This window comes from Entelurus aequoreus, linkage group LG19 (genome assembly GCF_033978785.1).
Source record: "Entelurus aequoreus isolate RoL-2023_Sb linkage group LG19, RoL_Eaeq_v1.1, whole genome shotgun sequence".
Lineage (NCBI taxonomy): Eukaryota > Metazoa > Chordata > Actinopteri > Syngnathiformes > Syngnathidae > Entelurus > Entelurus aequoreus.
In genome coordinates, this window is record NC_084749.1 from 7093308 (window position 1) to 7111438 (window position 18131).

At 33.4% G+C, this 18131-nt stretch overlaps 2 protein-coding genes across 2 annotated transcripts in view; both read right to left on the reverse strand.

Moving 5' to 3' along the window:
• The window catches only part of tmprss9 (transmembrane serine protease 9), a 26600-nt gene extending 22982 nt beyond the window's left edge, over positions 1 to 3618 (reverse strand). The window contains exons 1-2 of the mRNA XM_062028670.1: positions 3492 to 3618; positions 3298 to 3425 (exon numbers count right to left, since the gene is read on the reverse strand). Of these exons, the coding sequence (XP_061884654.1) occupies positions 3298 to 3425; positions 3492 to 3618 (255 nt within the window). The remainder of the gene's footprint in view (positions 1 to 3297; positions 3426 to 3491) is intronic.
• Positions 3619 to 10189: 6571 nt separating this feature from the next.
• lsm7 (LSM7 homolog, U6 small nuclear RNA and mRNA degradation associated) lies at positions 10190 to 15294 on the reverse strand. The gene is made up of 4 exons (XM_062027780.1): positions 15186 to 15294; positions 14859 to 14949; positions 14715 to 14786; positions 10190 to 10533 (listed from the first exon to the last, which is right to left on the reverse strand). The coding sequence occupies exons 1-4, from the start codon at positions 15189 to 15191 to the stop codon at positions 10391 to 10393; spliced, it is 312 nt and encodes a 103-aa protein (XP_061883764.1). The 5' UTR covers positions 15192 to 15294; the 3' UTR covers positions 10190 to 10390.
• Positions 15295 to 18131: the final 2837 nt, after the last annotated feature.

Genomic DNA, 18131 nt, shown 5'->3' on the forward strand with positions numbered 1-18131 from the left:
ATTTTTCACATGTGAATAAATACAGTATTATACAGCATTATTCACATGTGAATAATATAAATACAGTCTATTATACAGCATTATTCACATGTGAATAACATAAATACAGTCTATTATACAGCATTATTCACATGTGAATAACATAAATACAGTCTAGTATACAGCATTTTTCACATGTGAATAATATAAATACAGTCTATTGTACAGCATTATCCACATGTGAATAACATAAATACAGTCTATTATACAGCATTTTTCACATGTGAATAACATAAATACAGTCTATTATACAGCATTATTCACATGTCAATAATATAAATACAGTCTATTATACAGCATTATTCACATGTGAATAACAAATACAGTCTATTATACAGCATTATTCACATGTGAATAACATAAATACAGTCTATTATACAGCATTTTTCACATGTGAATAAATACAGTATTATACAGCATTATTCACATGTGAATAATATAAATACAGTCTATTATACAGCATTATTCACATGTGAATAATATAAATACGGTCTATTATACAGCATTATTCACATGTGAATAGCATAAATACAGTCTATTATACAGCATTATTCACATGTGAATGACATAAATACAGTCTATTATACAGCATTATTCACATGTCAATAACATAAATACAGTCTATTATACAGCATTATTCACATGTGAATGACATAAATACAGTCTATTATACAGCATTATTCACATGTGAATAATATAAATACAGTCTATTATATAGCATTATTCACATGTGAATAACATAAATACTGTCTATTATACAGCATTATTCACATGTGAATAACATAAATACAGTCTATTATACAGCATTATTCACATGTGAATAATATAAATACGGTCTATTATACAGCATTATTCACATGTGAATAACATAAATACAGTCTATTATACAGCATTATTCACATGTGAATAACATAAATACAGTCTATTATACAGCATTATTCACATGTGAATAACATAAATACAGTCTATTATACAGCATTATTCACATGTGAATGACATAAATACAGTCTATTATACAGCATTATTCACATGTGAATAATATAAATACAGTCTATTATACAGCATTATTCACATGTGAATAACATAAATACTGTCTATTATACAGCATTATTCACATGTGAATAACATAAATACAGTCTATTATACAGCATTATTCACATGTGAATAATATAAATACGGTCTATTATACAGCATTATTCACATGTGAATAACATAAATACAGTCTATTATACAGCATTATTCACATGTGAATAACATAAATACGGTCTATTATACAGCATTATTCACATGTGAATGACATAAATACAGTCTATTATACAGCATTATTCACATGTGAATAATATAAATACAGTCTATTATACAGCATTATTCACATGTGAATAACATAAATACTGTCTATTATACAGCATTATTCACATGTGAATAACATAAATACAGTCTATTATACAGCATTATTCACATGTGAATAATATAAATACGGTCTATTATACAGCATTATTCACATGTGAATAACATAAATACAGTCTATTATACAGCATTTTTCACATGTGAATAACATAAATACAGTCTATTATACAGCATTATTCACATATGAATAACATAAATACAGTCTATTATACAGCATTATTCACATGTGAATGACATAAATACAGTCTATTATACAGCATTATTCACATGTGAATAATATAAATACAGTCTATTATACAGCATTATTCACATGTGAATAACATAAATACTGTCTATTATACAGCATTATTCACTTGTGAATAACATAAATACAGTCTATTATACAGAATTTTTCACATGTGAATAACATAAATACTGTCTATTATACAGCATTATTCACATGTGAATAACATAAATACAGTCTATTATACAGAATTTTTCACATGTGAATGACATAAATACAGTCTATTATACAGCATTATTCACATGTGAATAATATAAATACAGTCTATTATACAGCATTATTCACATGTGAATAACATAGATACTGTCTATTATACAGCATTATTCACATGTGAATAACATAAATACAGTCTATTATACAGAATTTTTCACATGTGAATAACATAAATACTGTCTATTATACAGCATTTTTCACATGTGAATAATATAAATACAGTCTATTATACAGCATTATTCACATGTGAATAATATAAATACAGTCTATTATACAGCATTATTCACATGTGAATAATATAAATACAGTCTATTATACAGCATTATTCACATGTGAATAACATAAATACTGTCTATTATACAGCATTATTCACATGTGAATAACATAAATACAGTCTATTATACAGAATTTTTCACATGTGAATAACATAAATACAGTCTATTATACAGCATTATTCACATGTGAATAATATAAATACAGTCTATTATACAGCATTATTCACATGTGAATAACATAAATACTGTCTATTATACAGCATTATTCACTTGTGAATAACATAAATACAGTCTATTATACAGAATTTTTCACATGTGAATAACATAAATACTGTCTATTATACAGCATTATTCACATGTGAATAACATAAATACAGTCTATTATACAGAATTTTTCACATGTGAATGACATAAATACAGTCTATTATACAGCATTATTCACATGTGAATAATATAAATACAGTCTATTATACAGCATTATTCACATGTGAATAACATAGATACTGTCTATTATACAGCATTATTCACATGTGAATAACATAAATACAGTCTATTATACAGAATTTTTCACATGTGAATAACATAAATACTGTCTATTATACAGCATTTTTCACATGTGAATAATATAAATACAGTCTATTATACAGCATTATTCACATGTGAATAATATAAATACAGTCTATTATACAGCATTATTCACATGTGAATAATATAAATACAGTCTATTATACAGCATTATTCACATGTGAATAACATAAATACTGTCTATTATACAGCATTATTCACATGTGAATAACATAAATACAGTCTATTATACAGAATTTTTCACATGTGAATAACATAAATACAGTCTATTATACAGCATTATTCACATGTGAATAATATAAATACAGTCTATTATACAGCATTTTTCACATGTGAATAATATAAATACAGTCTATTATACAGCATTATTCACATGTGAATAATATAAATACAGTCTATTATACAGCATTATTCACATGTGAATAATATAAATACAGTCTATTACACAGCATTATTCACATGTGAATAACATAAATACAGTCAATGAGTACCCACCTTGGTGTTCAACACGGACGTCAGCACGATGGTGAAACCTGAGTTGTGGTCCTGCAGAGACGCCTGGTACTTGAGGCCCTTCAGCTCCACCGTCTCCATGAAGGTATGGCGCTCCCGCACCAGGTAGGCTGCACCGACACATGAGCATGGACGTCACGAGGGAGGTGAAGGTTGATGGTGGTCACACCTCTCACCTATCAGCAGTCCCACGGAGACTCCAGCGAGGAGGAAGAAGAGGAGCAGGGCGATGATGGCACACCTGGCGCAGGTGCAGCAGGAGGGGGAGGACCACGGACCTCCTTCAGCCTTCCTCACATCCATGGTGGACTTGGAGATGTCCACTCACATGGTCAGCTAAGTCAAGATAAGTAGACTTCAATCAAATAAATACGCCAATAAATATATAAAATATTTTATTCCATGTTCATTGTAACACATTTGATTTAATTCTATTAAATGTATTTTATTTTCAATAAAATAAATTTAATAGAATGATGTATTGTATTCCATTTATAAATAAATAACGTATTTCATTTCCTTACTTATTCAAATAAAATAATTTGAATAAAATGGAATAAAATACTTAATTCTATTAAATTATTTTATTTTGGATAATAAATTGCAGAGACGCATCATAACTGAGACCGTCCAGCTGCACCGTAATAATGGAACATAAAATAATTAAATACAAAATATTCATAATTTAAAATAAAATAATTTAATAGAATATTGTATTAATTCCATTTTTTATTTAATAAAATTTAATAAAATAAATTAAATGAAATGGAATAAAATACTTAATGCTATTACATTTTCAATAAAATACATTAAATTGTAAACATAAATGAGTGTGTAAAATTAAGTATTTTATTCCATTTTATTTAATGGAATAAAATTAATTAAATGCAATGGAATAAAATACTTAATGCTTTTACATTTTCAATAAAATACATTAAATTGTAAACATAAATGAGTGTGTAAAATTAAGTATTTTATTCCATTTTATTTAATGGAATAAAATTAATTAAATGCAATGGAATAAAATACTTAATGCTTTTACATTTTCAATAAAATACATTAAATTGTAAACATAAATGAGTGTGTAAAATTAAGTATTTTTTTCCATTTTATTTAATAAAATAAAAGAACATTTAATTTCATTTAACCAAATAAAATAATTGGAATAAAGTGGAATAAAATACTTAATTGTATTCAATTATTTTATTTTGAAAATGAATTGCAGAGACGTATCATAATTGAGACCCTTCAGCTGTACCGTAATAATGGAAAATAAAATAATTACATAGAAAATATTCATAATTTAAAATAAAACAATTTAATGGAATATTGTATTTATTCCATTTATTTTATTTAATAAATGGAATAAAATAAATTAAATGAAATGGAATAAAATACTTGATGCTATTAAATGTTCAATAAAATACATTAAATTGTAAACATAAATTATAGTGAGTAAAATTAAGTATTTTCATTCCATTTTATTTAATGAAATAAAATTCAATAAAAGAACATGTTTAATTTCATTTAATCAAATAAAATAATTTGAATAAAGTGGAATAAACTGCTTAAATGTATGAAATTATTTTATTTTGAAAATGAATGGCAGAGACGTATCATACTTGAGACCCTTCAGCTGCACCGTAATAATTGAAAATAAAATAAATAAATAAAAAATATTCACAATTTAAAACAAAACAACTAAATAGAATATTTTACTTATTTCATGTACTTTATTTAATAAAATGGAATAAAATAAATTGAATGAAATGGAATAAAATACTTAATGCTATTACATTTTCATTAAAATACACCAATTACAGTGAGTAAAATTAAGTATTTTTATTCCATTTTATTTAATGAAATAAAATTCAATAAAAGAACATATTGAATATCATTTAATCAAATAAAATAATTTGAAAAAAGTGGAATAAACTACTTAAATGTATTAAATTTATTTTATTTTGAAAATGAATGGCAGAGACGTATCATACTTGAGACCCTCCAGCTGCACCGTAATAATGGAAAATAAAATAATTACATAAAAAATTGGCATAATTTTAAATAAAACAATTTAATAGAATATTGTATTTATTCCATTTATTTTATTTAATAAAATACTTAATGCTATTAAATGTTCAATAAAATACATTAAATTGTAAACATAAATAAGTGAGTAAAATTAAGTATTTTATTCCATTTTATTTAATGAAATAAAATAACATGTTTAATTTCATTTAATCAAATAAAATAATTTGAATAAAGTGGAATAAAATACATAATTCTATTAAATCATTTTATTTTGAAAATAAATTGCAGATGCATCATAATTGAGACCCTCCAGCTGCACCGTAATACATAGTATGTAAACACACACATCCTACAATAGACATGATACTGTACATAGTATGTAAACACACATCCTACAATAGACATGATACTGTACATAGTATGTAAACAATAGACATGATACTGTACGTAGTATGTAAACACACACATCCTACAATAGACATGATACTGTACATAGTATGTAAACACACACATCATACAATAGACATGATACTGTACATAGTATGTAAACAATAGACATGATACTGTAAATATGTAAACAATAGACATGATACTGTACATAGTATGTAAACACACACATCCTACAATAGACATGATACTGTACATAGTATGTAAACACACATCCTACAATAGACATGATACTGTACATAGTATGTAAACAATAGACATGATACTGTAAATAATATGTAAACAATAGACATGATACTGTACATAGTATGTAAACAATAGACATGATACTGTACTTAGTATGTAAACACACACGTCCTACAATAGACATGATACTGTACATAGTATGTAAACAATAGACATGATACTGTACATAGTATGTAAACACACACATCCTACAATAGACATGATACTGTACATAGTATGTAAACAATAGACATGATACTGTAAATAATATGTAAACAATAGACATGATACTGTACATAGTATGTAAACAATAGACATGATACTGTACTTAGTATGTAAACACACACGTCCTACAATAGACATGATACTGTACATAGTATGTAAACAATAGACATGATACTGTACATAGTATGTAAACACACACATCCTACAATAGACATGATACTGTACATAGTATGTAAACAATAGACATGATACTGTAAATAATATGTAAACAATAGACATGATACTGTACATAGTATGTAAACAATAGACATGATACTGTACTTAGTATGTAAACACACACATCCTACAATAGACATGATACTGTACATAGTATGTAAACAATAGACATGATACTGTACATAGTATGTAAACACACACATCCTACAATAGACATGATACTGTACATAGTATGTAAACAATAGACATGATACTGTAAATAATATGTAAACAATAGACATGATACTGTACATAGTATGTAAACAATAGACATGATACTGTACTTAGTATGTAAACACACACATCCTACAATAGACATGATACTGTACATAGTATGTAAACAATAGACATGATACTGTACATAGTATGTAAACACACACATCCTACAATAGACATGATACTGTACATAGTATGTAAACAATAGACATGATACTGTACATAGTATGTAAACAATAGACATGAAACTGTACATAGTATGTAAACAATAGACATGATACTGTACATAGTATATAAACAATAGACATGATACTGTAAATAATATGTAAACAATAGACATGATACTGTACATAGTATGTAAACAATAGACATGATACTGTACTTAGTATGTAAACACACACATCCTACAATAGACATGATACTGTACATAGTATGTAAACAATAGACATGATACTGTACATAGTATGTAAACAATATACATGATACTGTACATAGTATGTAAACACACACATCCTACAATAGACATGATACTGTACATAGTATGTAAACAATAGACATGAAACTGTACATAGTATGTAAACAATAGACATGATACTGTACATAGTATGTAAACACACACATCCTACAATAGACATGATACTGTACATAGTATGTAAACACACACATCCTACAATAGACATGATACCGTACATAGTATGTAAACACACACATCCTACAATAGACATGATACTGTACATAGTATGTAAACACACACATCCTACAATAGACATGATACTGTACATAGTATGTAAACAATAGACATGATACTGTACATAGTATGTAAACACACATCCTACAATAGACATGATACTGTACATAGTATGTAAACAATAGACATGATACTGTACATAGTATGTAAACACACATCCTACAATAGACATGATACTGTACATAGTATGTAAACAATAGACATGATACTGTACATAGTATGTAAAGACACACATCCTACAATAGACATGATACTGTACATAGTATGTAAACAATAGACATGATACTGTACATAGTATGTAAACAATAGACATGATACTGTACATAGCATGTGACCTACATTCAAACAATGAGTCCATGAAGAAAAGTCACTCACCTTCTTTCCCTTTAGTGCGTAGACATCACCCTGCACAGAAAGACCAGTGAACGGACACGCAAGCTCACCTATTTGTACCACCTGAGCCTGACTTGAGGAAATCCCTGCTAAGACCCTCCTCCCCTCTTCATCCCTCTAAAGGCTTACACTGTTTCTTTAAGGTCACACCCACCTGGCGCACCTTTGTGAAAAGAGCCCCCTTGTTCTCAGCGCTCCTAGTCATCTGACCCAGGAGGCGGAGCTAAGAGGATGGGTTACCCCCCCTTCACTGGGCCTCAAATGGTGCCTAAATGTTCAAGGTAAGACTTGTGTTAATCTGAGTGCACAGTGGGAAGTGACATGTTTGACAAGGAGGGTGGAGCGAGGGTTGGTCCTCAAACACCACCCCATAATCTAACGTTTACCTGTGTAAGCCGCTTTGCTGTCAATGGCAACATGAGGTGCACACAAAAATACTGTACAATATTGTCTGTCGTGACAATTGAGGGTGTAGAAAGACTATTACAATAAAAACAACAACTGGAATCAAGGGTGTAATTTAACGATAAAATAAAGCAACAACAACAAAACTGCCATGCAGGAAGTTTTTTTTTAACTTTAAAACTGTCCTTGCTCGGAAAAAAAACATTGCGCAATTGACGGCTGGATCTGAAGTTGATGTCGAGATATAAGTGTTCAAAGTAAAATAATGCACAATATGTCTTATTTTAAATACTTTTATGAGTGGGGGCTTTTTGGGTCCTTGTGAACTTTAGTGTGATTGTTCAAACCATAGAAATTTGTCAAAAATCATGTGAATTAATTGACCTGTTTAAGGCTCTGATTACTTCACAGCAAAAATTGTATTTAGAAAGGTTTATTTTTTTTAAAATATGGCATATTTTGGGTTTGTGACCTTCCATCCCTCAGGCTGTACTGCATCAACAAGCGACATCAGTGTGTAAAGGATATCACCACATGGGCTCAGGAACACTTCAGAAACCCAGTCAGTAACTACAGTTGGTCGCTACATCTGTAAGTGCAAGTTAAAACTCTCCCATGCAAGGCGAAAACCGTTTATCAACAACACCCAGAAATGCTGTCGGCTTCGCTGGGCCTGAGCTCATCTAAGATGGACTGATACAAAGTGGAAAAGTGTTCTGACGAGTCCACATTTCAAATTGTTTTTGGAAACTGTGGACGTCGTGTCCTCCGGACCAAAGAGGAAAAGAACCATCCGGATTGTTAAAGGCGCAAAGTGTAAAAGGCAGCATGTGTGATGGTATGGGGGTGTATTAGTGCCCAAGACATGGGTAACTTACACATCTGTGAAGACACCATTAATGCTGAAAGGTACATACAGGTTTTGGAGCAACATATGTTGCCATCCAAGCAACGTTACCATGGACGCCCCTGCTTATTTCAGCAAGACAATGCCAAGCCACGTGTTACATGAACGTGGCTTCATGGTAAAAGAGTGCGGGTACTAGACTGGCCTGCCTGTAGTCCAGACCTGTCTCCCATTGAAAATGTGTGAAGCCTAAAATAGCACAAGGGAGACCCCCGGACTGTTGAACAACTTAAGCTGTACATCAAGCAAGAATGGGAAAGAATTCCACTTCAAAAATGTGTCTCCTCAGTTCCCAAACCTTTACCAAGTGTTGTTAAAAGGAAAGGCCATGTAACACAGTGGTGAACATGCCCTTTCCCAACTACTTTGGCACGTGTTGCAGCCATGAAATTCTAAGTTAATTATTATTTGCAAAAAAAAAATAAAGTTGATGAGTTTGAACATCAAATATGTTGTCTTTGTAGTGCATTCAACTGAATATGGCTTGAAAAGGATTTGCAAATCATTGTATTCCGTTTATATTTACATCTAACACCATTTCCCAACTCATATGGAAACGGGGTTTGGACATCAGTCGAGGAAAATGATCAAACTACATAAATAACATCCTGTAATTTGATTTTTTTATCTTGATAGATTTAAAATGAACAACGATGAGTTGACTGATGAACATTATCACATTTATTCAGAAAATATAAATAACGACAAATAAAGTATTTACTATTAACCGCAACAGGTAATTGTAAAAAAAACAACATTATAATTTGTACATTTTCAGAATGTGCTTGTTCTATTTTTAATCCAAAGAAAGCCATCGGAAGTTCGTCTTTATTTTTAAGTTATCGTGCCATGATTTTAGATTTTTATCCATGTGGCCCCCCCATCTAAAATGAGTTGGACTCCCCTGCTTTAGACCCTGAAAAAGGTAAGACATTAAAACCAGCTCTGAGTGTAGTCCTGCACCACGACAGTCACAAAAACATGGTACAGATGTCCTCGATTGAATTAGGAGTGCACCAGTACAAAACTCAAAATAGGTTTATTTCTTATCAAAAAACGAGGAAAAGGGGAAACTAAAAGTCACACACGACAAAGTGAAGTGCTTACGAGTTCCTAATAAATGTATTTTAAACAAAAGTGTAAGCATCACAGCTACTATGATTGTTTTTTTAAAAAAAAAAACGGAAACAAAAACGTCATCCTTGCAAAATATCCAGCGGATGTTAGCCGTCCTGTTGCTGTATGAAAGGGTTAGGGATGGCCTCCATGCCGTCCTGAGGACAGATGAGCACCACCGACGTGCCTCTGCACACCACCAGGCCCAGCTGCCTGGTGTCTTCTGTCAGCTTCAGCTGGTCGTCAGGATCTGCACAAGAAACATGGATTCAATCCAGAAAGACCAATATAAAAATGCTTCAATCACAAACTTGACAGGATAAAAACAACAAGAACAAAAGCAGACAGAACTGCAAAGTGCATGAAACAAATGCTGCAAAGTTAGCGAGGCTGCAGGAGAGCCAATGTTGGCTATGTCGCTTTGGACAAAAGTCCCACACATTTCACGAAGGTGGGCTACACAAGATTGGGTTGGAAAAGCTAGAGTAAATTTAGACTTGTATAATGCTGTATAGCCACTGTCATCTGATTGTCTAGTTAGCTAACATATATTACCCCCCTACCCCCCTTACACAATCTGGACTGCGGTCCTAACTTTTACCCCTGTTGGGTTTTACAACCTTTATCTTCATCATTCATTTCAACTTTATGATATTCAAGTATGACATTTTTAAATGTAATTAATTTCATTGACAAGCAATTCTATTATGGTCATACTCTTGTTTGCTAGCGGCTACGATTTCAGTACTATTGAAGATCTTTGCTCCTTCTCAACTCTGTGCTAATATTCTTTTCACAAAATACAACCGATAGTACGGTAATGTTAAATCTTACTTGTGAAAAGTAATCCACCCATTCCTATTTTCAACAGTCCGCTCATTTGAGCAGGAAAACGCTGAACATAACCACGACACCAGGGGGAGCTCCACAAACCACGTTAAACCCACATTCCGATCTAACAAAGGTCTTTACTCATTCTCCTTCTATGCCACATTAATATGGAATGCACTCCCAACTAGGGATGATGTTTGATAAGGAATTATCGAGTTCGAGTCTATTATCGAATCCTCTTATCGAACCGATTCCTTATCGATTCTCTTATGGAGTCCAGATAGGTTGTTGTATGTGGAAAAAAACACAATATTTGGTTTAACAAAAGCTCACTTTTATTATATAATGAAAAAATAAAATCTAATAAATAAATAAATATTGACTGTTACCCACCTAAAAAAATAAAATAAAATAACTAAATATTGACTGTTGTTATCAAAGTATATTAAGTGGGATTTTTCAGAGAAACAAATATATACAGTAACACAAAAACAAGCTGTCTCTGTGATCACTATAGGTGTATAAATAATAATATAGTGTTAAATAAAATCAGTCCCTTGGGCACAAAACTGAAAATAATACAGCTCTCCAAAAAGTGCACTTCTGCTGCTATTTGACATAACTGTTTGTTATGATGCTTTGACATTTTTGCACTTTATTTCTTTATTGAAAGAAAATTCTATGAAGAGAAAAGTTCTTTGCAAATGTGGTTACAATGCTAAAAAATGAAAAGTTAAAGCTAAAAAAAGAAATACACTTTATTGAGTTAACATTATTTCTTTATAGGGGGAACAATGTTATGAGCTAGAGAATATAACAACTACACTACCCAGCATGCAACGGGAGTTACGAGCATGCGCGGTAGCCCCGAAAAGTGTTGCATGTTGCCACGCTGTGAAAGTAAACGTCAAGAAGTCAGCCAACACGCCTCGTCTGCATTATTTATAATTAGACAGACAACACATCTACAGTGTGATTTTGTAACGTTTACAAGGAAAGAAAAACAAAAGTTCAAAAAGGGAGATATGTTGTATATATATGTATGTGCTGCGGTTGCTCTAAGAACGTTGCGACAGCTGCCGTAAAGGAGGTGCGTTGCTAGCCTGGTTGCTATGTTTCCGGTTGGTCGTAAAAGTGTTGGTCATGTGTTTTACCCTGCTCAAGTCTCTCAGTAAAGTTATTCGATGGATTATACCTTTTGTTTTGAACTTTATTACACCTTGGAGCGCTTTTTCCCGTCCATTGTTTTCCTGCTTTCGCTATCTGCGCCTAATGACTGAGCTACGTGACGTCAATTCTTGTGATGTCCCACGGAGCATTTCTGGTCGGGACGGGATTCGAATAAAGAATCAACCCTTTCCTTTACTATAGTGGTCTCGATAACGGGTACCGGTTCTCAAAAAGGGATTCGAGTCCGAGGACTCGGTTCTTTTCTTATCAAACAACCGGGAAAACCGGTTTCGAGTATCATCCCTACTCCCAACAGGTGTAAAAGAAAGGGCATCTCTATCCTCCTTCAAAACCGCACTAAAAGAACACATCCAGGCAACTTCAACCCTTGACTAACACCCTCCCCGGATTGTAAATAATCAAATGTATTTCTAATGTATATACTTGTTCTTATGCTATGTGAACTCACTATGTTCTCTGCTCGCTCTACATATCCTACCAAGTCAGACCTACACTGTTTCAATGCCCATTTCTCTGATGATGCAATTGTTGATGACTGAAGTGCTGATATCACCTCGACCCTCCACATCCCACCCCCCGGATTGTAAATAATTAGAGATGTCCGATAATATCGGCCGATAAATGCTTTCAAATGTAATATCGGAAATTATCTGTATCGTTTTTTTAAATTATCTGTATCGTTTTATTGTATTTTTTTATTATTAAATCCACATAAAAAACACAAGATACACTTACAATTAGTGCACCAACCCAAAAAACCTCCCTCCCCCATTTACACTCATTCACACAAAAGGGTTGTTTCTTTCTGTTATTAATATTCTGCTTCCTACATTATATATCAATATATATCAATACAGTCTGCAAGGGATACAGTCCGTAAGCACACATGATTGTGCGTGCTGCTGCTCCACTAATAGTACTAACCTTTAACAGTTAATTTTACTCATTTTCATTCATTACTAGTTTCTATGTAACTGTTTTAACAGTGTTTCCCACACATTCATTTATTTGTGGCGGCCCGCCACGAAAGAATTACGTCCGCCACAAATTAAAAAAAATATATATATATTTTTTTGTCCTGTCCAGCTTCTCAGGCAAATCATATAGTTGATGTAGATGCCCATATAGGCTGTTCAGATTTACTTTACAAAAGAGAAGTGTAGGATACTTCTCTTGTTGCCTTATTTGTATTTGACCGCTACTGTTTTCTGTTTATTTGTTACTGACTGTGGCAGGACACCTCTGCCTCTGTTTCACTTTATGTTGCTGGTAAATAATATGGTTGTAGTAGTAGGCTAAAGTTAAATTATTTAGTATGCACTAACTAAAGGGGCAGAGCTTTAAGAGACATTTTAGCTTTTATATTTTATAAGATATATTTTTTGTAGGAACCACAATTAATAAATGTACTTCAGTGAATAACTTATTGTTCAAATATGTATATAAATATGTACATAGTGTTGTAATTATATTGTAAAATGGATGGATGGATGTTTAAAACAAATCTGTTATTAATTAGTAAGTATACATTTTTTGAGCCCTTTTAGAGAATCATATGTAGTAAATTATGCAAATTAATCGATGATGTCATGTGACCACGCCCATAGCCACGCCCCCCACCGCCACAGGTATCTTGGCAGTTTATGGGAAACACTGTTTAATATTGTTTTATTTTCTTTTTTATTTAACAAAATGTTTTTAATTTATTTATCATATTTTATTAATGTTTTTAAAAAGGACCTTATCTTCACCATACCTGGTTGTCCAAATTAGGCATAATAATGTTAATTCCACGACTGTATATATCGGTATTGGTTGATATCATTATCGGTTGATATCAGTATCGGTTGATATTGGTATCGGTAATTAAAGAGTTGGACAATATCGGAATATCGGCAAAAAGCCATTATCGGACATCCCTATAAATAATGTAAATAATTCAATGTATATACTCTGATGATTAACTTGTGTGATGACTGTATTATGATGATAGTATATATTTGTACCATGAATTGATTTACGTGGACCCCGACTTAAACAAGTTGAAAAACGTATTCGGGTGTGATACAGTCCATAAGCACACATGATTGTATTTCTTTATGACAAAAAAATAAAAAATACCATAACCCCTGCCCCCCTGGACAAATTTTCAAGCGTTGACCGGTCCGCAGCTACAAAAAGGTTTGGGACCACTGGTTTAGGCTGCTCACCGGCTCCTCATCACCACTTCAAGATGGCGGCCGAATTTCTCGCGTCACAGCAGCCAATGCTGCGTTTACATATAAGATGTCTATGGCTGCATGGACAGGCTTCTGTCATACGCATGCGCAGTAGCGATGGGCTATACATCTCTTCAGAATAGTGGTTCTTGGGCTAAAAAAAATAAAATAAATAAAGTCGTAGACTTACCTCTCATATACTCGATAGTACCGTCCAATACCAGGTTGAGTAACGGGTCGAACCCTTTCAGAACCCCGCTTGCTGAAAGGGGAAACATAGCAATGACGTCATCATGCAACGCGAACACCATGTTGGCGTGAACAATTAACTCACCTTCTCGTCCTCCTTGGAACTTAACCCGAATTGGCTTGTCGATGTATTTGGACAAGTCGAATATACTCTCCTTCTTCTTCTTGTCTTTGTCCTAACAAACACAGAAGAGCCTCGTCATTTAGTCGCACGCCAGCTAGCCGCAGCAAGGCTAACCCCGCTTAGCCTGCCTGTAAAAAAACACTATTTTAAAACCACATTTCACACCCGCGCCGTGTCTCGAAAGATAGCGACGTGTAACACGCTGCTGGTGAATAAGCGCGTCGGAGAACGTTGACGACAGCAAGCGTGTGAAGTTTGAAAATGATAACGCAAACAATTCGGACTCACCGCCATGTTTGCTGAGCGACACGGAAGTACAACTTTGGACTTCCGGCGGGCTGGGCCAATCAGAGTGAAGAGGGGAGGAAATGGCGGGAACGACGTCACTGTTTAAAAGCTGAGTCACAAACATGCTAATGCTAACTAATGAATGTATTGTATCGGTGCTACAGCATTAATACTAATAATGTTAGCGTTTTGTAATAATATTACAGTAACAAAGTAAAGAAGACAACAATGGAGTACAAACGCATTCCAGGCAGGTGGGCGAAAGTGAGGAGACATTAAAGGCCTACTGAAACCCACTACTACCGACCACGCAGTCTGATAGTTTATATATCAATGATGAAATCTTAACATTATAACACATGCCAATACGGCCGGGTTAACTTATAAAGTGACATTTTAAATTTGCCGCTAAACTTCCGGTTCGAAACGCCTCTGCGGATGACGTATGCGTGTGACGTAGCCCGGCGAACACGGGTATGCCTTCCACATTGAAGCCGATACGAAAAAGCTCTCTTTTCATTTCATAATTCCACAGTATTCTGGACATCTGTGTTCGTGAATCTGTTTCAATCATGTTCATTGCATTATGGAGAAGGAAGCCAAGCAAGCAAAGAAGAAAGTTGTCGGTGCGAAATGGACGTATTTTTCGAACGTAGTCAGCCACAACAGTACACAGCCGGCGCTTCTTTGTTTACATTCCCGGAAGATGCAGTCAAGATGGAAGAACTCGGATAACAGAGACTCTAACCAGGAGGACTTTTGATTTGGATACACAGACGCCTGTAGAGAACTGGGACAACACAGACTCTTACCAGGATTACTTTGATTTGGATGACAAAGACGCAGACGTGCTACTGTGAGTATGCAGCTTTGGCTTTTTTTTGCGTATGTACGTAACTTTTTTAAAATATATAAGCTTTATGAACCTTGGGTTAGGTGAACGGTCTTTTGGGCTGAGTGATTGTGTGTGTTGATCATGTGTTTGAATTGTATTGGCGTGTTCTATGGAGCTAGGAGCTAGCAGAGGAGCTAGGAGCTAGCATAACACGTACCGTACCGTACGTGCGCGTCACGTACTAACTTTTTAAAAATATATAAGCTTTATGAACCTTGGGTTAGGTGAACGGTCTTTTGGGCTGAGTGATTGTGTGTGTTGATCAGGTGTTTGAATTGTATTGGCGTGTTCTATGGAGCTAGGAGCTAGCAGAGGAGCTAGGAGCTAGCATAACAAACACGCAGGTGTTATTATGCAGGATTAATTTGTGGCATATTAAATATAAGCCTGGTTGTGTTGTGGCTAATAGAGTATATATATGTCTTGTGTTTATTTACTGTTGTAGTCATTCCCAGCTGAATATCAGGTACCGTGAGTATGCAGCCTTGGCTGCTAAACATTCGATAACTTGACCGTATGTGCGCGTCACGTACGTAACTTTTTAAAAATATATAAGCTTTATGAACCTTGGGTTAGGTAAACGGTCTTTTGGGCTGAGTGATTGTGTGTGTTGATCAGGTGTTTGAATTGTATTGGCGTGTTCTATGGAGCTAGGAGCTAGCAGAGGAGCTAGGAGCTAGCATAACAAACACGCAGGTGTTATTATGCAGGATTAATTTGTGGCATATTAAATATAAGCCTGGTTGTGTTGTGGCTAATAGAGTATATATATGTCTTGTGTTTATTTACTGTTGTAGTCATTCCCAGCTGAATATCAGGTACCGTGAGTATGCAGCCTTGGCTGCTAAACATTCGATAACTTGACCGTATGTGCGCGTCACGTACGTAACTTTTTAAAAATATATAAGCTTTATGAACCTTGGGTTAGGTAAACGGTCTTTTGGGCTGAGTGATTGTGTGTGTTGATCAGGTGTTTGAATTGTATTGGCGTGTTCTATGGAGCTAGGAGCTAGCAGAGGAGCTAGGAGCTAGCATAACAAACACGCAGGTGTTTTTATGCAGGATTAATTTGTGGCATATTAAATATAAGCCTGGTTGTGTTGTGGCTAATAGAGTATATATATGTCTTGTGTTTATTTACTGTTGTAGTCATTCCCAGCTGAATATCAGGTCACCCTCGGCTCTCACAGCATCTTCCCTATCTGAATAGCTTCAACTCCCCACTAGTCCTTCACTTGCACTTTACTCATCCACAAATCTTTCATCCTCGCTCAAATTAATGGGGAAATTGTCGCTTTCTCGGTCCGAATCTCTCTCACTTCATGCGGCCATCATTGTAAACAATAGGGAACTTTGCGTATATGTTCAACTGACTACGTCACGCTACTTCCGGTAGGTGCAAGCCTTTTTTTTATCAGATACCAAAAGTTGCAATCTTTATCGTCGTTGTTCTATACTAAATCCTTTCAGCAAAAATATGGCAATATCGCGAAATGATCAAGTATGACACATAGAATAGATCTGCTATCCCCGTTTAAATAAAAAAAATTCATTTCAGTAGGCCTTTAAGGTGATTCACCTAAATGATACAGGTATGTCATTTATGTCTTTGTGTACATTCTTGTGTGAATGCTCCAAAACATTCACACATATGTTTTCTACACCAAAATTAATCTATTTATTATTGTTATTATTGTGTAAATGCTCCAAAACATTCACACATATGTTTTCTACACCAAAATGAATCTATTTATTATTATTATTATTGTGTAAATGCTCCAAAACATTCACACATATGTTTTCTACACCAAAATCCATCTATTTATTATTATTGTGTGAATGCTCCAAACATTCACACATATGTTTTCTACACCAAAATTCATCTATTTATTATTATTATTATTGTGTGAATGCTCCAAACATTCACACATATGTTTTCTACACCAAAATTCATCTATTTATTATTATTATTATTATTGTGTGAATGCTCCAAACATTCACACATATGTTTTGTACACCAAAATTCATCTATTTATTATTATTATTATAGT

Excerpts from the sequence above, each read along its gene's own strand:
- lsm7 (XM_062027780.1), bottom strand. Across the intron at positions 14,787-14,858 it reads GTTCCAAGGAGGACGAGAAG|CAAGCGGGGTTCTGAAAGGG; the intron begins GTGAGTTAATTG and ends TTCCCCTTTCAG. Across the intron at positions 10,534-14,714 it reads TACTATCGAGTATATGAGAG|ATCCTGACGACCAGCTGAAG; the intron begins GTAAGTCTACGA and ends TTTCTTGTGCAG.